We start from the raw sequence: 24015 nt of genomic DNA, 5'->3' as shown, positions 1-24015 counted from the left end.
AGATTACCCATCTTAATTCGTGCAGATAATTTGCATCTAACTTTCCACTCTTTGCATGCACATTAATTAATGGACATTGGAAAGAATAGCAGAAGCTAAAACCTGAAATAAGAACTCTTTATAACAATTCAGATCTGTAGCAAATTCAGTTTAGTGTCAAATCTGTGTAAAGAATTGAGGTGTTACCACTTAGAAAGTATTTCTTATGTCCTCAACTGTCAATTTGTGTTTTACTTTCTCAGGAACTCACTATCTTGCATTTGGGCATTTCTTGTGTTCACAATGTTATTGCTATCTATTCTTTATTGTTTAGGGGTTTCTTTAACTGAGAAAAAATGTGCTTTTCTTTTGTCTCAGAGCACTATAAACCCAGTTGATGCAGTATATCAGCCCAGTCCTCTGGAACAGTCAGTGATCAGCACAATGCCTTCCCAAGCAGTTATACCTCCAGGTATGGTGAACAGAAAGAATCTCAGTAGAAATGTTCTTGAGCAGAGCAGCTGCAGTGATGGAGGGGCTGCATAATTGTGAATAGCTTCTGTAATTTTCAGAAAACGTAAGTGCTTTTTAGCTCAATATCTGCAGTTTTTCTAAATGTTGTCTTTGCTGAATAATAAGAGCTAGATAGCAGTGATGGAAACATTTTTTTCTGTCTTTTATAGAAAAGGATTATATTTTTGAAGGTGAAGTAATGTGTTATCTCTTTCCCAACAAAAATGTAATTCTCATAGTTAAATATGAGTTTTGGGTTTAACATATCAAAATATCCCCTAGAACCTGCTCAGTTGTGCAAGTCAGAGCAGCGACCCTCATCTTTGCCAGTGGGACCTGTAGTAGCATCACTTGGAAATCAGACTCCAACACCAAATAGTACAGGTACTGTGTAACTGTCCTATCAAAGCACAAGAAACAAAACCTGAATGTATACCGTTTGTTACCTAATCTAATGTAATTACCTGTTAAGACAGCATTGTGTATTGGCTTACATCTTGCTTTTTTTAATCCACACACATTCAGCATTGTGTTAAAATCAGTTATTCTGCTCTTTCTTCCTGCCATGTATTCATAACACATAGGAGTATTACCAGCTTTCTTGTCTCCATTGTTGCAATCTTGCAGTAATCATCACAAGAACTTCACAGTTAATACATCATATGGGGCCTTAAGGGTTTTTTAATTCTTTGATTTCCTCCTCTTCCCCTTAATAGCATTCATTGGGTTTTTTAAAACTACAAGAGATGCTCTGAAGCAAAAGTTGCTATAATATATATATGAAGTTGCTATAAATATCTGCTTCCTATAATATTTTAAAGAAGTTTTTTTTTAACCATATATGCATACTTGAATTTTTTATTACCTGTTGTCCTGGTTTAGCAGTAGCAGTCATTTTTTTCTACTGGTGCAGTGCTGTGTTTTGACTTTCGACCTGGGAATAATACTGATAAAGCTGATGTTTTCAGTTGTGGGTCAGAATGTTTACCCTGAGCAAGGACTTTGTGAGTCTCATGCTCTGCCAGGGAGGAGGAGAAAGTGGGAGGAAGCAGGGACAGGACACCTGACCCAAACTAGCCAAAGAGGTATTCCGTACCATAGCACGTCATGCCCAGGATGTAGAATGGAGAGGGCCCCGGAAGGGCACGTCCTTTTTTCGGTCGGGCTCTTTTCCGGCGAGCGGTATCATATTTTCTTCCCTTGTTATTTCTCTTATCATTATTATTATTGGTGGCAGCAGTAGTGATTTGTGTTATACCTGAGTTACTGGACTGTTCTTATCTCAACCCGTGGGAGTTACATTCTTTCGATTCTCCTCCCCATCCCTCTGGGGAGTGGGGGGGGGGAAGTAGACTGCGTGGTTCTGATTTACGGCCTGGGCTTAAACCACGACACCTGTCTACCTTGATTGTTACTTCCTCATCAGTGTATTGATTATGTTGTCCAATCATGCTTAAATTCTTGCAGTTCCCTCCCAAGTTTTTCTCTAAGCTTGTGTGTAAATGATTTGTTGTTACTTTATTACTACCCTTCCTTCCCAGAACACTAACGAACACATGTATAAAACAGTATTCATCCCAATCTGAAAAATGAAAGATACCACTGCCGGCTTTTCCAGCCTGCCAGACAGTTCCTTTTTTCCGTCTTTAGGTTCTGCATCTCATCTTTTAGTTAGCATCTGATGATTTTTTTAATGTGTGTAAATATCTTAGCTTGCTTAATAGCCTCTGTTGTGGTTTGGACTTCCACGAAAGGCTTGTGTTAGTGTTAACCTTGTTTGTCTTTATTGCTATGACTGTGTTGAAAAATGGTGAGTTAGTGGTGAGACAGGGTTCATGTAATCTAATTTAGAAACTAAGTACATTTAGTATTCATTAGCTTTTGTCACAAATACAGTAGTAGCTAAATTGGAAAAAGATGTTTTATGTCAGTAGCATAAAGTTGAGTGAAAACTGCTAGGCCAGAGGCTTCTGATCAGATGTGTGAGGTCCAAATGGCAACCAGGTGACTATTGGAGCTTCTCAGGGGCTGACCCTGGGTCCAGTTCTGCTCAGTATCTCAGATAACCTAGACATGAACCTTGCCAAACCGGAGAGAACAATGGATACGAGATGGCTGCCCTTCAGAGGGGCTGTGACTAGCTGCGGAAGTGGACAGAAACCTCATGAAGTTAGATGAAGGCAAATGTGAAGTCCTTCACCCACCTACAGTGGGCACAGCCCTCAGTTTGGGCTCTTTCTTGCATGGGATTAACTGCAGCTCCTCAGGGGAGGAGCCAGGAGTCAGGACCAGCAACAAGTGGAACACGAGTCAGCAGCGTGCCCTTGTGGTGATGAAGGTGTTGCTGCATACCAGGCTGGATTAGTGAGAGTATAAAGAGCAGAAATAGAGAAGTGATCCTCTCTACTTGGGATCTGAGAGACCTTATCTTGAGTACTGTGTATAGTTTTGGGTTCCATACTGTGAAGACATGGGTCACCAAGTTTAGGAAGCTGAGCCCCATGATGTACTTGGAGGCTGACAGAACTGGGTTTGTTCAGCCTTAGAAGATTAAGCTAAAGAGGGATGTTACTGCTGTCTTCTGCCAAGACTTTCTCCCAGTTACTGAGAGGGTATGAAGAAGATAGAACTGGGCTTCTCTTGGAGATGCACAGCAAAAGATGAAGCAGTTAACACAAGTTGTAAGAAAGAAAATTCCAAGTAGGTATTAGAAAATGTTTTGGGTTTATAATGAGATAGTTCAAACTTTGGGATATGTTCCCTAGAAAGATGTGGAATCTTCTTCTTGAGAGAGATTTAAAACCTGACTGGATGTGATCTCAAACAAACTGGTCAAGTCTGGGCCTTGAGTGGGGAATAGACCAGACTTCTAGAGATCCCTTCCAATATACATTGTGCTATAAATTTATACAAGTTTTCAGTATTGTTGTTTTGCCTATAGTTGATAACTTTGGGAAAACATGTCCTTATACTTTACTGTTCTGTGTTCTTGATTTTCCTTGTGACCTTTCTTTTGTTATCTGTTAAATGAAACTTGATACAAACTTGACTAATTATTGCTTCTAATTTTGTGAGGTATCATACCCTCTGAGTTTGCATTAGTCTTTATTGATTTAAACAATCTACTCATAAGTGGAGAACTGGTGGATTTTGAGAGTTTAATTTTAAGTCTGTAACGATTAATACTCCACAGGAAGTGGGCAGTCGGCGCCGAGCAGCAGTCTCACCTCTCCAAGCCATGTCAACTTGTCTCCAAATACAGTCCCAGATTTTTCTTACTCAAGCAGTGAGGATGAGTTCTATGATGCTGATGAATTCTATCAGAGCAGTTCTTCCCCAAAGCGATGTATGGAGTAAGTAGCTGAAAGTATGCAGTGTGTGCTGAATGCAGTTTTTGTCTATGAGAGCATGGCTTGTCTGCTTGTAGAAGTTAAGCTAAAGAAGCAAATTAGCCACAGTGGCTTTTTAAACAACAACAACGACAAACTGGAGGAGGCAAAAATCCCCTTAGTGTAAAAGAATTAGATTACCCCAGCCTCAGCACAGTCATCTGTGAGGGATGCAGTTTCCTCCTCTGCTCCTTCCATCAGATATATATGTTGTCAAAACTCTAACATAAACTCGAACTTGGGAAGCCACCAGCTCAGAGATACAGCCTTGAGACCATGTTGTATTTCACTTGCATTTGTTGCAGTCTTTGGTAAATAGCTAATTCCCTCTCACCTTTACTAAAAGAAACTTTTTGGAGTTGCCTTTCCCCAAAAATCTCTATTTACTCTTTTTTTTCCTAAATTGGAGAATTACTGTTAAGAGATGCTATGCATTTCGAAGAGGAATTTATCAGCTGGTTTATACTTTCAGGTGGTGTTATCTTAGACTTCAGGCTTTCCCATTTGTTCACCTACAGTCGATTAGAACATCCCTGTGAATTACCATGCAGTACATATATTAATTCTACCAGTAAATTCCTTGTCTCTGTCTAGAAAATTGTAATAATTTGGTCTGAATTAGTTGATTGTGAATTGTGAGAATTTATTACTCTTCTTTAGTTCTTCAGGGTCTGCTGCCGTCCTGACTCGGAGCAGCACAGGAAGCAGTCTGAAACGTCCCGATACCACAGAATCCCTCAATTCTTCCATTTCTAATGGAACAAATGATACTGGTAAGCGGACTGTGTGAACTTCCAGTAAGAAGATCTGTATGTAAGCTGTATATGATCATGCGTGTATGTGTGTGTATATATATATGACAAGGTACTTATGGAAAATGGTTTCTCTATTTTTTCTTTATTAATGGAGGACTGAATCATAGGATTTAAAAATCTTAGTTTTATAAATAAGACCTTTTTGACAGTTAATATATATATGCTCATTAAATACAGTCTGTCTTTGATAGTTTAGAGAAAAATAAAAGCAACTTGGTCTTTCTAGATCTCTTCGATCCTCCTGATGATCGCGATGATGATGGGGAAGGAGAATCAGTGGAAGAACATAAGAGTGTTATTATGCATCTATTGTCACAAGTTAGATTAGGAATGGATCTAACAAAGGTAAACTTGCTGACTGTTCATGGGGAAGAAAGGGGGAGTAAACTCTGAATTCTCTCTAAATCAGTTGAGTGTCAAAGTAATAATTTACATGTATATTTGTTCTGTGAGCTAGTTAGGCTAAAAGCTCTTTAGCATGGTTGTAGTTTTTAATTGGAGATGTTAATGGGAGGGTAAGAATAATGCAGAATAAATGTATCCAACTGCTAAAATCTGTTTGGGAAAATAGTTTGCTATGGAAAGTAGTTGTTTGTTCTCTTGGAACCTGATCCTTGGAGTGCCTGTAAAGCTGGGATAAGAGGAACTCTATATGCAGTGGTAATGTTTCTCATGTCTTTAGGATAACAGAGATCTACAAGATCCCAGTATATGGTGATATTCAATAAAACATAAATGGAACAAAAGGGGGAATTAAGCACAAAGTGAAATGCTTTGCTTTATTGTGTATTTTAAAATGCTCCATGTAGGTCTGGCAAGTAAAGAGTTGTATTTTTCATGAATGTGATTCATGCTGATGTCTGTCTGAAGGCTGAATGAACAGCATGCTGAAAGTGTTGATCTTTCTAGGCAGCTTGGTTAAGCTTAGACAAGTAATTCCAGATAGAAAAATAGTAGGAGAGATCAATCCTGTCATCAGTTTCCTAAAGTGGAGGACTTTAACTGTCCAGTCTGGAACTTACAATAGAGAATAAGAAAATAAGCTTCAAACTTTTCAGAAGTAGCCAGCAGCTCACAGGCAAACTACAGAAGGTTTCTGGCAGTTCTGAATAGGAATTGATCCAGTATGTGTCCGTTTTGGGAATTCCTGGAATATTGAAAATTACTGATCTCAGGCTGCCAAGAAACATCATGAGCATGCATCTTGTCTGTATCACTTTGAAGTCAGCAACAGCAGTCAGCAGTGCTTTCAGCAGTGGTCTGGATCACACTGATCCGCTGATCAGTCAGCAGGTCCACAAGAACAGAATGTGAAAATGCTGTTTGGGAGGAAAAGTAGTGGGGAAGAAATTAACCTTCATCCTGTTAAAAGAGGCACGTAAGAGGCTGTGCCTACATGGCATGGCTGTAACTGAAAATTGACAGTGTACATACGGGCTAAATTAAAGAATCAGTGTTACTGTAAGTAAGAACTGCTTTTGATAAGCTCAGCCATGTATTTGGATGTGCTCTAACTGGGATTAGCTAATACATAAGACGAGGCAGTTTTTCTTAAATCTTTGGTTTATAGAAGGTGCCAACTGAGCTGCATGTGTCCAAACTCACTGGTAAGTTTGAGAACACAATCAGTTTACAGGCACATTAAGCCTCAGCTGTGTATGTTATTTGGAGTTAGTATGTAGAATGCTTTTGTGCAGGCTGTTGAAGTGTCTTGATCTGTAAGAAGGCTTCTCTTCACTTAGGTGGTTCTTCCAACTTTCATCCTGGAAAGAAGATCACTGTTGGAAATGTATGCTGACTTTTTTGCACATCCAGACTTATTTGTCAGGTATTTGATTTTTAAAGTACAGCATTAACTGGTTCTGATACTACTTTCAGCAGCCCACAAGGGCCATAAACAAGCTGGTTGTTTTGAAGAATATTGCTTGGGGTTTGGTCTAAACTTAAAAAATAGTCAAAGTAGTCAAAAAACAACCAAACATCCCAAAAGCTTTCCTGTATTCAAGGTGCCTGCTTGTATTTCATTTTGCCTGTCCTTCTATTCTGTTTCTTGCTCACGTAGCATTAGTGACCAGAAGGATCCAAAGGAACGGATGGTTCAAGTGGTTAAATGGTACCTCTCAGCTTTTCATGCAGGAAGAAAAGGGTCAGTTGCTAAAAAGCCTTACAATCCCATTTTGGGTGAGATCTTCCGATGTCATTGGGTGTTACCAGGCGCTGAAGGTGAAGATGACATGGTTAGTTTCTTGTATGTTTTTTGGTGCCTAGAATGCATGCAAGTAATTCCCAAAGCTGTATTAATTTACTGACTTAAATGTTGCTTGTGCTATGTTTAAGTAGCAAAACTGATGAACTGTGGCAATTTCTTCACTGATTTCCTAACCCCCTCTTTTCTTTGGAAGGACGTATAAAATATCTTGCGTAACAGAATTTGAGCTATTAGTTTTATTCAGTTTTTAGTTACTATTTGAGATGCTGAAAATGTTCTCTTCTTTCCCAAACTGTTTCACAGCACTGAGTGTGAATTCCTTTCTTTCCAAAGCTCAGACTTTTCGTATTTTTTAATAATTTCTCTAAACCCTTGTGTTATTAACAGTGGGGTTTCTTCTCCTCACAACCTAGAAAGCAGTGCAGTTTCTCCAGTGTATTTAATTCTACTTTTAAAATACATCTAAATACATCTTTTTTTCGACATCTAAAGTTTGGATTCTGTGTTTGGATAGTATTTTGGTGGTTCACCTGTGTCTGGCCACTGCTTTTCCTTTTGTGCTTTATCAGTATGTCTGGTGAAGCAAAGGACACAGTAACAGCAGTGACACTCATAATCTGAAACCATCTACCAGTGTATGAGGCTTTTCTCTTATTTGCCCAAGTTTCCATGAGACTCAAGGATTAAACACTTGAACCATAGACAGCACAGAACCCCACTGATTCCAGGGAAGAGCTCTAACACTTGCAGTGCAGCCCGATGTGTTTTGTTTTTCTTTATTTTTGTGGTTTTTAGTCACCTCATTTAGGCTTCTAACCTTCTGAACTTGCAAATGATCATGAGGCATCCCTGTCTATGGCAGGGGGTTGGAACTGGATGATCTTAAGGTCCTTTCTAACCCAAACCGTTCTGTGATTCTATGTAGGAATTGCTGATGTGAGATCCTTCATGTAGCCTCAGTGTAGTATATCAAAACATGTGATTGCTTAGATGTAAAACATGTAATTTTTCCATTTAATTCTCCCCCATTTTGTTTTGTCAATTCTTGTTTCTAAGGTGAATATTTGGACTCCTGTTTGCTGGGATAAAGGCAATATTGTATTTGTGCTTCCATCGCTTTTAACAATGAATTACGCTTTTCAGCATTTGCCACAGGAAATGAGTGTTGTTTTATTGTTCTGTGATACATAGAATCTGATCATTATTAATGTGCAGTCAAACTTTCTCAGAAGCAAAAATGAAAAGTATTTCTGCCACTCATTTCTTATTAGTTAATAAGAGTTTAAGTGGATTTAAGTATTATTTTGTAATTGGGTTTATAGGTGACTCAGCTTAACTCTTTTATTTGGGGATGTCTCCCCAGTACATTTATACTTAAAACCAAGACAGTAGAAACTATTCTTTAGAAGGCATCATAGCCTCAGGAGTAAGGAGTTTATTCCTCATCAAATTAGCAAACTAGCAAATACCTTAAAATTACTGCAATACATTTTTAGAAGCCATTAAACATGGAAGCAACTTGGAAGTATCCAGTGTTTTGTAAACACAGTCAGTGATGAAAATCCTCTCTGCTGTCACACAGGAGCCAGTTTCAGAAGGACCAGTTCCCTGGGTCAGTAAAAGCAGTGTAACATTTGTGGCAGAGCAGGTCTCTCATCATCCTCCAAGTAAGTTGATAATAACTTAGCTAATAAAGGTGATGTCTGGATAGGAGTGACAGTAAAATCAGCTCCTGGTTTAAATCTTGGGTTTATGTTTTCTCTCCAAAATTCAAAGCTGAAAGTTTTACCTATGAACTGTTTTTGTGAGAAACAGATTCCAAACTCTGTGCCACATAAGTATGAAGCACTTTGAAATATTTGCTGATGAATGAATTCAGAAACAACAGTATCAATGTCTTGTGCTGTTGGTTTTAACACCTTTTTCTTTAGTTTCAGCATTTTACGCCGAGTGTTTTAGCAAGAGGATACAGTTCAATGCTCACATATGGACCAAGTCAAAGTTCTTAGGAATGTCTATCGGGGTCCATAACATAGGGCAAGGTATGTGTGCATACATTCAACAGTAGAAGAGAAACTTACATTCTGCAGTTAGAATTTTTACAGAAATTCTTTAAAGTCATCCTGTTAAACATAAGGAATGTTTGAATTTCATAGAACTATAGAATGGATGGGGTTGGAAGGCACCTTCAGAGGTCACCTAGTCCAGCCCCCCTGCAGCAATCAGGCACACCTACAGGTTAGGCAAAGAAGAGATTCAGAGCAGCCCTGTGGAGAAGGACTTAGGGGTTTTGGTTGATGAGAAAATGAACATGAGTTGGTTTCAGTGTGAGCTCACAGCCCAAAAAGCCAGCTGTATCCTGGGCTGCATCAAGAGGAGCGTGACCAGCAGGTCGAAGGAGGTGATCCTGCCCCTCTACTCTGCTCTCGTGAGACCTCACTTGGAGCATTGTGTGCAGTTCTGGTGTCCTCAACATAAAAAGGACATGGAACTGTTGGAACAAGTCCAGAGGAGGCCACGAGGATGATCAGGGGACTGGAGCACCTCCCGTATGAAGACAGGCTGAGAAAGTTGGGGCTGTTCAGCTTGGAGAAGCGAAGGCTGCATGGAGACCTCATAGCAGCCTTCCAGTATCTGAAGGAGGGCTATAGGGATGCTGTGGAAGGGCTCTTCATTAGTGACTGTAGTGATAGGACAAGGGGTAATGGGTTAAAACTTGAACAGGGGAAGTTCAGATTGGATATAAGGAAGGAGTTCTTTACTGTTACGGTGGTGAGGCACTGGAATGGGTTGCCCAGGGAGGTTGTGAATGCTCCATCCCTGGCGGTGTTCGAGGCCAGGTTGGATGAGGCCTTGGGTGGCATGGTTTAGTGTGAGGTGTCCCTGCCTGTGGCAGGGGGGTTGGAACTAGATGGTCTTAAGGTCCTTTCCAACCCTATTCTATGATTCTGTGACATCTTGAACTATATCAGGTTGCCCAGAGTGTCATCCAGCCTGACCTTAAATGTCTCCAGGAATGGCTTATCCACCACCTCTTTGGGCAACCTGTGCCAATGTTTTACCACCCTCATTGTAAAGAATGTTTTCCTCATGTCCAGCATGAATTCCCCTCTTTTAATTTAAAACCGTCACCCCTCATCCTATCGCAGCAGGCCCTATCTTTTGTATAGGCCCCTTTTAATAACTGAAAGGCTGCAATAAGGTCTGCTGGAGTCTTCTCCAGGATGAACAACCCCAACTTCTGTAACTAGAGCTTGTCCCTAGGAATCAGAAATACCCTCTGCACACTTTATGTGCTGAAATCACTCTGGGCCCAGAAAGAAATTGCAGGAAATTGTATTTCTTAGGAAATACAGCTGTCCCTGCCTTCTCCCAGAAGTGAGGCATTCTCAGCCCCATGGAAAACTAAAGCTCTTCACTTTTCCTGTTACTGGTACTTGTTGTTAATGAAGTATTTCAGGAGATCATTAGGAAAACTTCTGTAGAGGTTTTGCTTAATGTTTTTTTAAATCTATTTCTATTTTTCCTTACTAGGGTGTGTAACATGCCTAGATTATGATGAACACTATATTTTGACCTTTCCTAATGGTTATGGAAGGTAAGTTAAATGCTCTATTTGCTGTTTTCATTTTTTAATGCCTTGTAATAGTTCATGCTTAATATTTGTCACTTAACAGGTTATAAATACATACATTTGTAATTGCAGGTCTATTCTCACTGTGCCATGGATAGAACTTGGTGGGGAATGCAGTATTAATTGCTCAAAGACAGGTTATAACGCTTCCATCGTCTTCCACACAAAACCATTTTATGGAGGAAAGAAGCACAGAATTACAGCTGAAATCTTGTAAGTGGGTTTCTTCAGTCAGTCTCACTTTATATCTTTTAAATGCTGATAGTGTTTTTTCAAGACAGTAGCATAACCTACTGAAACAGCTACAGCCCAGTCACTGGGCTCATGATTACTGGGCACAGAATGCCATTTTGTAGGCAAGGCTTGTGAGAGGAAACCTGCATCGGCCTGCACCCTACCTTGTCCTTCCCTAAAACATTCTTGGCTGATTACCAAAAGGAGCTTAAATTTTCAATCCTGCATTATCCAGAATGTCTTCATCATTACCTCTCCTAAAAACACTGAAGCAAACCTTGTAATGCTGCTGTCTGTAGCATGTCTGTTGAAGTTCTGTTTACCTATTTACACCTGTGGTTTGGTGGAGTTTTGGTTAGTCCCTATGCATGTGCCCCAGAGAGAATTCAGTGGAGTTTCTCATCATGTTTGGAGATCTGCTGGGATGTCAGTAAGTGGGTGCTGACAAAATGAGGTTTATAACTTGGTTTTAAATCACTTCTTGACGTACATTGATAGATCATTTTGTGATCTAAATGTCATTTATGAACTAGCGTTGGTGTTTTCCAGTAGTCTGGGGAAGAAGCTGTCAGTCTGTGAAACCCTTTTAAGCTTAAACTTCTCATTCTAAATCTAAAAGCCTGTAACTAATTTCCTAAACTCTAAATGTGTGGATACTGGCTTCTCCTGGAACAACACGTCCTTGTAAGGTTTACCTGCTTTTAAGATTCATCCAACTAATTCATGCAAAACTTCACTTGTAAATAGAACCTTAATCTCCTCCTTGTCAGTGGTGGACATTTGAAGGGCTGATATAAAACAGACTGTACAGCAAAAGGATAAAGTTTTGATCATTTAGGGTCTTCCAGTTCCTGTGATACAACTAAGAAATGACTGCTTCTATTTAGTTCTCCGAATGACAAGAAACCCTTCTGCTCAATTGAAGGCGAATGGAATGGTGTCATGTATGCAAAATACAGCACAGGGGTAAAGCTCTTTCCTTTCTTTTCTCTTTCCTTTTTTTCAGACAGGGAAGATTGTACTTAAAATGTGGTTTGGGGGTTGGGTTTTTTGTTGTTTGGTGTTTTCTTGGACAAACATTACTAGTTGGGAACTCCTGTGGAGCTGCCCAAAAGATCACAAGAACACTAAATTTGGGATTGAAATCCTGAATTTACTTTGTTAATCTTATAGCAAGAACAGAATCCGAAGAGTGAGGGCTTTTCATGTATTTCCTGACAACCAGGGTACTTGACTTGAAGGTATATGAACTGCAAGTCTACATAAAGAACTGAATTGGTTTATTTTAAATCTCACTCTGTAGGAGAACGCTGTCTTTATTGATACCAAGAAAATGCCTACAATTAAGAAGAAGGTAAGAAAATTGGAGGACCAAGCCGACTTTGAGTCTCGCTGGTAAGAACTTCAATTAAATGGGCAAATTAAGACTTCTCTTGTAGTTGGATTCATGTGTACAGTCCACAGCCTTAATCTGGCCCTGGCACAGACAGCTGTGCTCCACATCGGCCTTTGCTGCAGGATAGAACCAAGGGACAGGTTGGGGTTTTGAGGGGGAAGACAGCTGTAGTTCTTGGTCACATCTTCACTAGGACCAAATGTTCTAGGGAGGTCCAGGGAGCAGCACTGCAGCCTCTCCTGGCAATAGGGCAGTTGTGGTTTAAGATATATTGGGGTTTTTTCTGCCCTGTCAATTAAGTGAGACCTACTTTAATTCAAACAAATATCACTAATAGTAATATGCTTCTCGAAGCTTGAAGCACTTGGCTGCTATAATTAGTCTCCTTTCTAATTTCTTTTTTTAAGCCTATGGAAAGATGTAACCTACAACTTAAAAATTAGAGACATCGATGCAGCCACGGCCGCAAAGCATGCACTTGAAGAAAGACAAAGAGCTGAAGCCAGAGCCAGAAAGGAGAACGAGACCTCATGGGAAACAAGGGTGAGCTTTATTTGAACGTTCATTTATCTGCCCTCTGCCCTGTAGCATTTGTTCCTTTCCAGCTGGGTCATCAAAAGCTTACATCTGGTTATTCCCTTTGTTCTAGTTATTCCATGAAGATGGAGAGTGCTGGGTTTATGATGAGCCGCTACTGAAACGACTTGCTGCCAGTAAACATTAAGTGGGTTCTAAAACCCAGAAAACATTGAAGCCTTGGCTTAGCGAAGTTTACACCTGATACCAAGCTAGTCAGCAGTTATCACGTACGTACCGTTTGGAGAACCTGACCCCTCCAACTACAGTGGTTCCTATCTCAGGGATACTGGACTTACTGGTGCAGATAAGCAATTAAATGAAACAAGAAACGTCTTGGCTGTGCAGTAACTTATACTGGACTCTGCTGTACTGGCGGTGGGCTCAGGCTCCACAGGCAGGTGCTGGAGCCCGCTGACCAATGCTTCTAGAGCACAGGGAATCTGGGCTCTGAAGCAGATACACTTCGTATAACCACTGTGAAGGCCATGGCATTGGTATCAGTTGCATAATATTCCTGGGTCCTACATATTTAAAAACAAACAAGAAACAAAATGCAAGATGTCATTTAAATCTAGCTGATGTTGGCAATGTGTAAATATGAGGATTCCTTTGATGGGACAGTTTGTTAGAAAATGCTACATCCATGTTATCTTCCACCTGTATGATAATCAAACCTTTTGGCATTTCAGTGTCTTGCCCAAAATAACTTTGTTATTTTAAGATTGAAATGTAACCATAGATTATTCTACTCAATGCATCTTAAAGCTTCATAAAATAGATTTTTCAAACTTCTCTTACGGACTTTTTATTTATTTCATAATAAATCTTTGCAGCAAGACATGTTTTTCAGCTGAGTGATGATCAATTGCTTTATGTCAAATGTATTATTTTGAACCCCATTGGAACCCTTGCAGCTAAACCTACCTCTTAAAGTAGTTACTGAAGACGCACAAGGAGCAGAATTTGCAGCACCCACACAGTAGGATGGTTCTGGATTCTACATCCAGCCTCATGTCTCTACAAGCTCTCCAACGCTGCAGGAATCTACGTTTCTGTGGTTAAGTAATGTTTGAGTAAGGAAGTAGCTTGTAGGTAGCAATCTTTCCACAGTCAAGTCTAGCTTTTGAGTTCATCTCAATTTTGTCTATCTTGCACATACAGGAAGACTAAAAAAAAGCAGTGCGAGATTGAAGCTTTGGGCTTTTTTCCCTCCCACCCACCAGTAGCTCCTCCAGAACTGCTGAACACTGTCTCTGAAGAGCTGCAACTGCTGCTGGAGTGACAGGCAAGACCATCTGAATGAGAAGGTGCAGCCCACACCTCCGACAGCTGGAGAGAACATGGCATCGTTCTGGCAGGGGAAGCTCTCCCTTTGCTTCAGCAAGATGCAGGACAGGACCTGTTCTTAATGTAGGAGATGAATGAGAGAGGCTGGCTGGAAACTTCTCCTTGGTATGTGAATGGAGCCCTGTGTTGATAAAAATAGGTTTGGAGTGCTTGTGTTGCAGAAAGCACTGGTATCACACATGGCTGCAGGGCAAAATGCTGATTTTATTTTAATATTTTATGGTAAGGGAGAACATTCAGAGTTGATGTGTAAGCTTTGATGTCCTTGATGGAAGTAACATCAGTCATCAAAGAAGATGCGGGCAAGAAAACAAGCTGAGGTATTTCACCAGATGAAGAACTCTGTACTTCTGAGACAGCCGGAACCTCTGAGTCTCCTTCATGTTTTCCATATCCAACCACCTGGAACACAGTTGCCAAAGAGAAGAAATTCTACTCTAAGCTTCTATAAGTTGTATCTCACTCAGTGTTCATCTGCCCTGACAATTAAATACAGATACTTAAATGCAATTTGAATAATAATTAGAAATGTCAAAAATAGGAGCAGCAATGCAGACAACCACCACAACAAAAATCAAATGACAGTGCTCTTCTACCCCATCCTTCTCTGAGGTTATCAAAGGTTGGTGTTTCAGGAGCTGACAAATACTCACGTGTACACTGAGGACTTTCTTCTTGCTGCTTCTGTGAGCTTGGAACCAAGTCACCAGGTTGGATTGTGTAACAGACTTCAGAGCTTCAATCTGCAACCCACAGGAACAGGGTTTAAGTAGCACAGCAGTGATCCAAGTAATTTCAAACACAAAAATGGTTCCTCTACAAACTCTAGCCCATTAGATAAAGTAACCTTTTTAAAATGGATGTAGTTTTCAAATCGGTTTCTCACAAGCAGCATAAATCCCCTTTTTTAAACTTCAGCACAAAGCAACATGTGCCTGTTCCATTTGGCATCACTCAACACCAACCTCACGCGCAAGCCTATCAAAGAGATACTGCTGTGTCACAACTTCATTCCAGTTCCTGTCTACTTCTTCTCCGAGATGGGAATCTTCACATTCTTTAAGATTTATCAAAGCTGTAACCTACATTTGAAAAAGAAAACAATTTGTTAGGGACAGCTTAAAACTCTTTAATTTACCATCACACTGAAGTTAAAAGAAAACCCAAACTGTAAGAGGCCAGAGAGCAAATATTTAGAGAATGATGGCAGAATGGAATAAGAGGCAGGATCTAAGTCGGAAAACCTCAGAAACAGACCAGAGAGATGTAACCAAATCCTCTCATTTAGGTGTCACAGTTTAAGGAAGAGCATTTCAAGATCAAGTTTTACCTGGGTGTTAAAAGCATCTTCAGTTAAATGCTTGATTTTCTCTTCAAAGCAAGCAAGAAACTCCTCAATTTTCTTGTCAACCAATTCAGAACTAAAAGAGAGTTAAACAATTAAATCAGGCAGGAAAAAGAAAAACCCAGTACTGAAGGGTAAAGGAGTAGAACAGCCGCAAAATAAGAAGGGAACATTTAGGACAGGCTTGCTTCCCTCCTCTGCAGTTATCAGCCCTACACATAAATTGGATTAAGGCAGAAAGAATGACACATGATGGACTGTGAGGTTTCTGACACGTAAAAACCTTCACAGGTGACACATCTCAGTAATGGAACTGTCACCCAACTGTAGAAGTGAAACTCTCACTGGCACAAGATGAAATCATATTAGGAAGAGATTCTTCCCTGTGAGGGTGCTGAGGCCCTGGCACAGGATGCCCAGAGAAGCCGTGGCTGCCCCATCCCTGGCAGTGTTCAAGGCCAGGCTGGACAGGGCTTGGAGCAAGCTGCTCTAGTGGAAGGGGTCCCTGCCTGTGGTAGGGGGTTGGAACTGGATGAGCTTTAAGGTCCTTTCCAACCAAAACCAGTCTGGGATTCTATGATTGCTTGTGGAGCACTTACTTATATTTAGTTGCCTGCGTGGCTACTGTGATGGAGAAGCCAAGAATCCCAGAAGTATTCCTGCAGGTAGGGTAGACATAGTAGCTAAAAACAACAAAGGGAAACAGTAAAGTCATTCCACAGCACAATTGAGTTTTCATTTATAAGACATGCCACAAGTTAAAATAGTGTTGGTACTTCAGAAAGAAAAATCTCAGCTATAACTTCCCAACAGTCTTAATTCCTTTCTTCCCCGCATCGCTGCACTGCAGCTTTTCCTCATGTTTATGAACTCCTTTTCTTGGCACAGAATTTGTGTTTGTGTTCCCACAACAAATTCACACGGTGACAGACCTATAGCTGTGAAAAGCTTGTTCCAGTTTCCAAGGTAGAAGGGGGCCTCTGAGGGAGGCTGCTACGCACCCCAGAGCCACTGTGAAAACAGCCCCAGGGAACAGGGAGCTGATTTAGGAAGTGGAAGGAACAACTTTGTGCTGAGTAATTCTGAGTTAACACACTGGTGATAGATAAAATTCTCAGAGGACTCAACAGCAGCTTGGCTGCAGCCTGTATCAGTTGGTACTCTTGGTTTTGATGTGTTTAATGTTAGCTTCCATTACTGTAACTCAGGAATTAGCCACTGCGCAGGAAGTGTTTCCAGAGTAAAACTGGTAGGGAACAGCAAAAGTAGGAGTGCAGGAGCTGTCCTCCACAGCAAACTCACCCAAGGGTCTGCTTGGTCCTCAGGAAGTCAAAGCAAGGCTCTTCCATGTGCATCTGGAACAGAGCACACACATGTTACAGCAGAAGCAGCGCTCCTCTGCAGCCACCCTCCGGCTCTGCACAGACCCATGATCACAGTGTGCGAAGGCAGCTGCAGTGCTGCCTTTCCAGCTACACCCACTGAATGAAGGGGGCTCAATCTCCCAGGTCAGGAGCTAAGGGAGCAGCGTTCACACTGTCCCTCACTGCAGCAGGTTGGGGATCCAAGTTAAACCAAAGTTAACTGGAGTAAGCAATAGATACATGCTGCCCCCTTCGTACCATTTAGCCCCAGGGCCTTATCTTACCGCCAAGTGGTTTTTAGGGAAGGCACTTTGATGAGTTAGGAGACACAAACACTAACTTACCACAATCAGCTCCATAAGGGTATATTCCCTGAGGCTTCTGGCACCTGACTAGAAAGAAAGCAAAGACCTTGGGGTCATTTCATGGAGTTAACTGCTGTAGTTCAGACCAAGGTGGGGGTTGTGGCACACATCTCAGCCCGGACTGCAGCACCAAATTACAGTTCAAGGCAGGGACAGATGGAAAGTTCCTGTTTTCCGTGAAGGCCTCATTGTGGTCCTCAGAAGAGAGAGAAGGGGCTCAGCCCAGGACCACAGGCTCAGTGGTGGGGACACAGGAGATCACCAAGGCACAAACCCATCTACAAGCACTAGCACAGGCATTGGGGAACCCCACACACTGCGAGAGCCCACCTGGGTTTAAGTGAGGTTTCAGCACGCTCTGTCCGGATACCATAACTGTGGCTTAAGTACAGCCATATGAGCATCAGAGGCTGCCAGAGGGAAAAGGCCAGTACCCACCAAGCTACCACGTACCTGGTAATAGACTGTCACTTCTGAGTTGGCATCGCCTTTGTTGAGAGTTTTCACCTTACAGAGCAGATGTGTATTTGGCAAGTCCACCACCCGGAACTGAACAGGGCAGGGGTGGACCAGGGGAGCAAACTGGAGCTTTCTGAAGGGAGCACAAACAGCAAAGCCTCAAACACCACTCGCATCTCAACCAAAACCAATACAATACCCAGATATACACATATTTGGTCTGACTTTATTTTCCCCTTCCCCAAACCAACCCAATGCCCACTGAAATTGCCATGATGAACAGCCACCTCCCACAAGCACCAGCATTCAGCAGGGGAGAAGGGAACTTCTGCACCACTCCCACCCTGACCCTTTCCTCCAGGAAAGTATCAGAACCTGATTATAGTTTCCACACAGAGTCAAGAGGTACTCACTGAACAACGTAATTCAGAAAATCATTTGCTTCCTAGGAGAGAAAACATAAGGTTTATTTAGAAGAGAATTATTGCCCCAATTCACGACCACACACCCCAGAGCATCGCTTCAGACGGTGACCTCCCAAGCAAAGCCTATTCGAGCTGTCATACCAGCCACATCCCTGCCCCCTTGACACCTCTGCACCGTGCTGCAAAACAGAACAGTCTCCAGGCAGCTTCTTGCACTGTAACTACTCCAGAAGAAGCAGAAGCCAGAGAAATAGCATCAGCCATCGCAACAGTGAAAAGTGGGCACAGGAGGAGGTAGGGCTCCTCTCTTGTGCATCAAGTTGGAGCTCTGGGAAGGTTTAAGCGGAAGAAACGGAAGGAAGTATGAGGAACACTAAAACTAAAGCACACCCTAAAGTTGATGTAAGAGTTAGATCTGCACAAGCCACCCTGTGAAAGGAGCTTAGGTCACACAGAGGCTGCAGCAGCAAAAGCATTTTGAATGACAACTCTTAGCAAATCAAGTTTGGATTCCCAGGCCTCCTCCTGTCCCACAGCTGACATGACAAGAACCTGACCTCCCAAAGGACACTGGCATGTTTTCTCTATGAGGCTTTAAACAGTTTAAAGATAAACACCACCAGGTAAGATGAACCTCTTAGCACAAATCGGAACTGCAGGTGGTTTCTCTCGCATGCCACACACAGGCACTCAGTGCCACTGGATACATGGAATTAAGCCCCATGACAGCCCCGTTTTAAAAGCCTGACAGGACAATGTCAGGGTGACAGTCTTTGATGAATATTGCAGGTGTTTGACAGGACTGAGGATGACTGGACCTCAGTGAGGTTTGAGCATGCAGGAAATCAAACGTCCAGGAGAAACATACTTCGAGGGAAGCCTCCTCCTGTGGTACCACTGTGAACATTTCTCAGTATCAAATAAGTCAGTACACCAAATATTATCACAACTGGTGGCAACAGGGGAAACAGATTACAGGCAGATTACATTCTTTCCTCTCTGCAGTTTAAATCCAAATTGCTGGAAACTTCTGTTCAAACCAGCAACTATGGCCTCCTCCGTGGCTTATCCAGACGAGCACTCCTGAGGTGTTAGAGGTGAAACTGCCCTGTCCCAGCAAAGCTCCAGATTGCCAGTACTGAGGAGGCTGTCAGGGGAATGTTGGAGGTGTGGCAGCTGTGTTAAAACACATCTTAAGGACAAGTGTGAGTGTGTGTCAGCTGCTGAAGCTGTACTTACTCTGCTCGTGAAGTTCCCTTGTACAAGACCCTCTACGAAGAGCTGTGATTTGAAAGCCTTAACAAAGGACGAGAGAGACTCAATGGAAAGGCCATTCATCAGTGTCTGGTATTTGTCTGTCATGGACCACCTCCCGTGTTCCAAAATGAGGAGACGCACATCCCTGCAATGCAAGAAGGAAAACACCACTGCAGGCTGTCAAGAGCTGTTGAGTGTAAGAGATGCCATTTCTGACTCGGGATTGTACTGGAGACAGGGAGCACTGCTGTGGGCTGACTGTGTCCTCCCTCAGCACCTGCTGTTAGCTACAGGTCACTTCAGCAGCGACCTGGATGTCCAGTCTGACCCATGTGTTCGACCTGCTGTTGAGCTCCCTAAGCTCTCCTACAGCACAGTGATTTCCAAGCTCTTCAGTCAACCTCCACACTTGCTCTGCAGCCACTTCTCGCCCTCCCCCAGAACTCACTTGGCCAGAGTCTCAGGTTTGATGAGGATGTTGAAGTATGTTTTCTTCAGCTGCTCTGTTATCATTTCAAACACTGCTGGAGTAAAGCTGAAGTCAGACAAGTAATCAATGATGAGCTGAAAGAGAAGCTGTAAAGAAAACAGTTCTAAGTATTTTTTTAAGAACCAGTTATAACCTATTATTATATAATAATAATAATAATAACCACCAATTATAACCTTAAACCTATATAATCATTTTTAAGAATCATTATTCCTTGATCAGCACAAGACACACAGTGTTACTGAAGCACATTCCTCACTTCTGGTAGATGTTCTTCACTTAACAATTCTGTATCAAAGTCAGCTTCAAAAGGACAGGATATTTAGAAAGTGAATGAATTAAGCTCAATGTCCCAAATCGATAGTTTCCACATCCTACTGAAACAAACCTAGCCTGTAATTCCAACACTTCTGTATTAGATATTCCAGTTTTCCCTTTTACAGCTGGCACAATGGCATTACCACAGAGCAACATTCACAACTTCAAGAATATTCAGACCATGCTATTTGCATCTCCGGCTTTTTCTGTTTAAGCTCACATTAATAAGCCTGAGATGATCGACAGTCTTGTTAAAGCTCCAGCCAAGCTCTTGCAATGGAAGTCTAAGGAACTTGGGCAGTTTTCTCTTCTCTGTGCTTTACATCCCTTACAGAGAATGGGAACAGGATCCCCCAGTGCTCAGAAGGGAAGCTCTTACCAACCTGACAGAGAAACAACGGCACCCACAGGGGCATGTGCAGAAGCTGCACCTCCAAAGACAAATTCTAGACCAAACTTGTCTCCTAAACAAAACCTATTTTCCAACAGAATTCTCCAGGCAGCATGCAAATAGCTTTAGCTTACAGCTGGAGAGCCTCTAATACCCTGTATGGACATGGGAGACTTGTAGCTCTTTTTACAGGGAAGGCTGTTAAAGTCTTTATCAGTTATTAATTAAAGGAAGATTTCTCTTGAGTCAGTCTAAGGTCAGTAATTCGAGCTTGTGAAAGTGAATACATCTTTATAGATATATTATTTATACATATATAAAGACATAGTACAACATCTTTAAATAAACAAACAAATAAATACATCTTTATAGATGGCAGCACATGAAAAAGCATTTGCTGTGTTAACCTGTATCTGAATGGAGACACATATTTTCCAGTTTTAAATACCCCACCTGAACATTCAACCAGGCTCCAGCTGCCAGGAGAAACAGCACAGCCCCTGGGAAGCAGCATGCTCAAAAGTGTTTAGAAGATCAGCAGTACTTACAGGTAGTTTGTGATTGAAACCCTTCACTTGAATGACTAAGCCGTGCTCTCCTGCTACAAGCTTGTATTCCAGCTGAGCGACGTCTGCTTCATAAGCTGGCTCCCCAAGGTTGTGGGAAAGGATGTTTACAAAGGTATCAAACAAAACTATGCTGCATGGAGAAAAGGGCAGAGGGTTAAAAACAAAGAAAGAGATGGAACAGAATGAAGACAGAAATCAAGCTCAATGACTCTGATGGTTGATGGAGCACAAGAAGTTCTCCAGAAGAATATATTTGAGTAAAATGAGACTCAAAACAAGTTTTCCACAAACCCAGAACCATAGAATACAAGTTTCCCTTTGTCCAAAGCACACAACATTTTGCCATTCAACTATTCCTTGGAATAAATACGATTCCAGCTTCATGTGATTGAAGACTTCTTCAAGATAGGGATGCACACTGTAACATGCCAATGCTCAAAATATGGAATAATGACACAAAAAGAGATAATTACACTTTGTGTAAAGGAATGGAGGATGGATGGGCTCAGTTATGCTGATGAGTTGAGTAATGAGATGATTATTTATCTATCAAGATAAACCAAAATCAGCTACAGCAAATCAGACTCCCCACTGTGGAAACTGCAGTTTGTGCTTCCAGGTTTTTGTTACTGCCTGGATTCCCCATTCAAAGCTCAAACTAACAAAGCCCTGATGAAACCAGGTTTACGAAGGCTTTCCCATTACATCAGTTGTGCAGCTCTCAGCAGGCTTGTGACAAAAGTACTATGAAATCTGTTACAAACGGCGATGCCAGCCCAAGACCAGCACACACACAGCATGTCTCATAGCATCCTTCCAGTATCTGAAGGGGGCCTATAAGGATGCTGGGGAGAGACTTCTTTAGGGACTGCAGTGACAGGACAAGGGGTAATGGGTTAAAACTTAAACAGGAGAAGTTTAGATTGGATATAAGGAAGAAATTCTTTACTGAGAGGGTGGTGAGGCACTGGAATGGGTTGCTCAGGGAAGTTGTGAATGCTCCATCCCTGGCGGTGTTCAAGGCCAGGTTGGACAGAGCCTTGGGTGACATGGTTTAGTGTGAGGTGTCCCTGCCCATGGCAGGGGGGTTGGAACTGGATGATCTTAAGGTCCTTTCCAACCCTAACTATTCTAGGATTCTATGTGCAGAGCTACTATCCGGAGGTCTTTCTAACCCACACTTGGTTTCTAAATGCTGCTGATAGTATCTTCACCTGCTCCTACAGGCTCCCAAGTAGCTGGTTCAGCACATGACTGTGGACTGCTCTTTTCACCACAGATTCCTCTAAGCACTCCCTTCTGGAATGCTGCTGCTGCTGTTACATTATTTTTCCCAAACTTGCACTGGGGAATACCACACCAAGAAACTCCAGTGCATCTGTGTGCTACACCAACAACCTGCTGTGAACCACCCTCGCTGGACTACAGGTAAAACAAGGGATGTGTAAGAACATCAGAAAAAGAAGCCTTATTCTATTCCAGGTTAAACTTAACCTCTCTTCATGGTTTTTCACCAACTACAGTAATATAGTTAAGCATAAATAATACAATCCTCACTTCTCTGCAGACTGCTGTATCAATGGAGAGATCAGATGGAATTGAACATAACCTGGGGGGGAAAAGAAACTTAAATGAGTAATTGCATTAAAAAATGACAGTTTTCTGAAGTCAAATATAGTTCCATCAGGTTGTTCTTTGGTCACAATTTGAGTCTAACGAAAATGGTCATTCAGCTACAAGAATATATTTTGGTTTATATTAAGTCCTTATCAAATGTCTTCTCTTTTTCACTCCAAATTCTTCCCTTCAAAATACTAAATATTAGCACACACGAAGCTGTGCTTTGCAGAATGTTAACTCACATGGTGTGACCTATACAGATAACAAAACTCCACTAAACATCTCTTCAACAGACACTAAAAACTGGGACATTCTGCTTGAAAGCAGCAATATATTTTACACATTTGCCTTAGACCCAGATGATATTTTTCTCCTTCTGTAGAAGAGACTATACCCTCCTCTAATCGATGTGTTCCTTTGTTCTCAAGCCCTTGTCTCAGGATCATACCCTGTCTGCCCATAGGAAGACATTCAGAAGTCAGTATATTTCAGTGATTCCACTTTCCAACCAGGAGAGTTTCTTCACTGCAAGGTAGTTTACCTGCTTCTCTTTCATTGTAGCTAATAAACATATCAAAGGGACCATGGAGGAGCTGACAGCAAACACTGAGCTTAAGTGAACACTATCACAGATAATTTGCCTTCAGATAAATTCCAGCTGGTAAAGAAAGGGACTTCCTACTCTTCTGAAAGCCCTTAAGGAGTTTACCTTTTGGGATTTTGAATTTATCATCCTTCTTGTACCAGAGACAGCCTTGTTGTGTGCTTAGTGTTTTGACAGGATATTCAGTCTCAGGGCAGTCAGCAACTTTCAAAGCAAAGTCAGTGGCTAACGAAGGAAAACCAAAGCAAAACCATTAGTTAGTGGGTTTCACAGACACAGACAGACTACGTACATGAAGGTATTCAAAATTATCGACATTCTTTTATCCAGCTTGCTACATTACACACAATAATGCTTTCCTGCACCCAAAGAACATTTCTTTTTCAGCTCCACACCAGAACAGTGGCTCAGAAGCCACACAGAAATGGTGATGCTGTGTCCCGTAGGGGATACAAGTTATGGGTTTATTGTCATTTGGTTTTGGCAACAAAGCCAGATGGTATTTAGATGCTTTCAAACCCATGAAGATTAGCTAAACGAAATCGCTCCTCTAAGCCTGGAGCTCTGCATTACCTCTCACTGACTGTGTGAGGCTGCTCTGTTATAGCCCTATGACCTGTAAATTTACACCTTCGAAAAACTCAGCTCAAGCTTATAAATAACAGAAATTAAATAAAATTCAGGCGAACAGAGCTATCTTTTTTTAATTTTCA

At 41.6% G+C, this 24015-nt stretch overlaps 2 protein-coding genes across 7 annotated transcripts in view; one reads left to right on the top strand and one right to left on the bottom strand.

Moving 5' to 3' along the window:
- The window catches only part of OSBPL9 (oxysterol binding protein like 9), a 64223-nt gene extending 50081 nt beyond the window's left edge, over nucleotides 1–14142 (top strand). For 2 of the 4 annotated variants that reach the window (XM_080622793.1, XM_080622792.1), the window contains 15 exons: nucleotides 358–451; nucleotides 775–876; nucleotides 3686–3845; nucleotides 4542–4654; nucleotides 4923–5041; nucleotides 6439–6524; nucleotides 6759–6933; nucleotides 8488–8572; nucleotides 8837–8947; nucleotides 10440–10503; nucleotides 10612–10752; nucleotides 11661–11739; nucleotides 12077–12168; nucleotides 12577–12712; nucleotides 12819–14142. In XM_080622793.1, coding sequence (XP_080478919.1) covers nucleotides 358–451; nucleotides 775–876; nucleotides 3686–3845; nucleotides 4542–4654; nucleotides 4923–5041; nucleotides 6439–6524; nucleotides 6759–6933; nucleotides 8488–8572; nucleotides 8837–8947; nucleotides 10440–10503; nucleotides 10612–10752; nucleotides 11661–11739; nucleotides 12077–12168; nucleotides 12577–12712; nucleotides 12819–12893 — 1632 coding nt within the window. In that variant the 3' untranslated portion in view covers nucleotides 12894–14142. Of the gene's footprint in view, nucleotides 1–357; nucleotides 452–774; nucleotides 877–3685; nucleotides 3846–4541; nucleotides 4655–4922; nucleotides 5042–6438; nucleotides 6525–6758; nucleotides 6934–8487; nucleotides 8573–8836; nucleotides 8948–10439; nucleotides 10504–10611; nucleotides 10753–11660; nucleotides 11740–12076; nucleotides 12169–12576; nucleotides 12713–12818 lie in introns of those variants that run through there. The other 2 variants (XM_080622794.1, XM_080622795.1) reach the window with 2 other exon arrangements.
- Nucleotides 14143–14279: 137 nt separating this feature from the next.
- The window catches only part of NRDC (nardilysin convertase), a 28561-nt gene continuing 18825 nt past the window's right edge, over nucleotides 14280–24015 (bottom strand). For 2 of the 3 annotated variants that reach the window (XM_080622790.1, XM_080622791.1), the window contains 14 exons: nucleotides 23408–23527; nucleotides 22636–22687; nucleotides 21058–21208; nucleotides 19759–19886; nucleotides 19293–19455; nucleotides 18042–18073; nucleotides 17623–17761; nucleotides 17149–17196; nucleotides 16743–16795; nucleotides 16040–16123; nucleotides 15426–15516; nucleotides 15061–15177; nucleotides 14749–14838; nucleotides 14280–14497 (listed from right to left, as the gene is read on the bottom strand). In XM_080622790.1, coding sequence (XP_080478916.1) covers nucleotides 14300–14497; nucleotides 14749–14838; nucleotides 15061–15177; nucleotides 15426–15516; nucleotides 16040–16123; nucleotides 16743–16795; nucleotides 17149–17196; nucleotides 17623–17761; nucleotides 18042–18073; nucleotides 19293–19455; nucleotides 19759–19886; nucleotides 21058–21208; nucleotides 22636–22687; nucleotides 23408–23527 — 1466 coding nt within the window. In that variant the 3' untranslated portion in view covers nucleotides 14280–14299. Of the gene's footprint in view, nucleotides 14498–14748; nucleotides 14839–14942; nucleotides 15178–15425; nucleotides 15517–16039; nucleotides 16124–16742; nucleotides 16796–17148; nucleotides 17197–17622; nucleotides 17762–18041; nucleotides 18074–19292; nucleotides 19456–19758; nucleotides 19887–21057; nucleotides 21209–22635; nucleotides 22688–23407; nucleotides 23528–24015 lie in introns of those variants that run through there. The other variant, XR_013957362.1, reaches the window with a different exon arrangement.

The sequence above is a fragment of the Psittacula echo genome (genome assembly GCF_963264785.1).
Source record: "Psittacula echo genome assembly, chromosome: 7".
In the NCBI taxonomy this organism is placed as follows: domain Eukaryota; kingdom Metazoa; phylum Chordata; class Aves; order Psittaciformes; family Psittacidae; genus Psittacula; species Psittacula echo.
The sequence above is the reverse complement of the archived record's forward strand: the minus strand, read 5'-3'. Positions and strand labels throughout refer to the sequence as shown.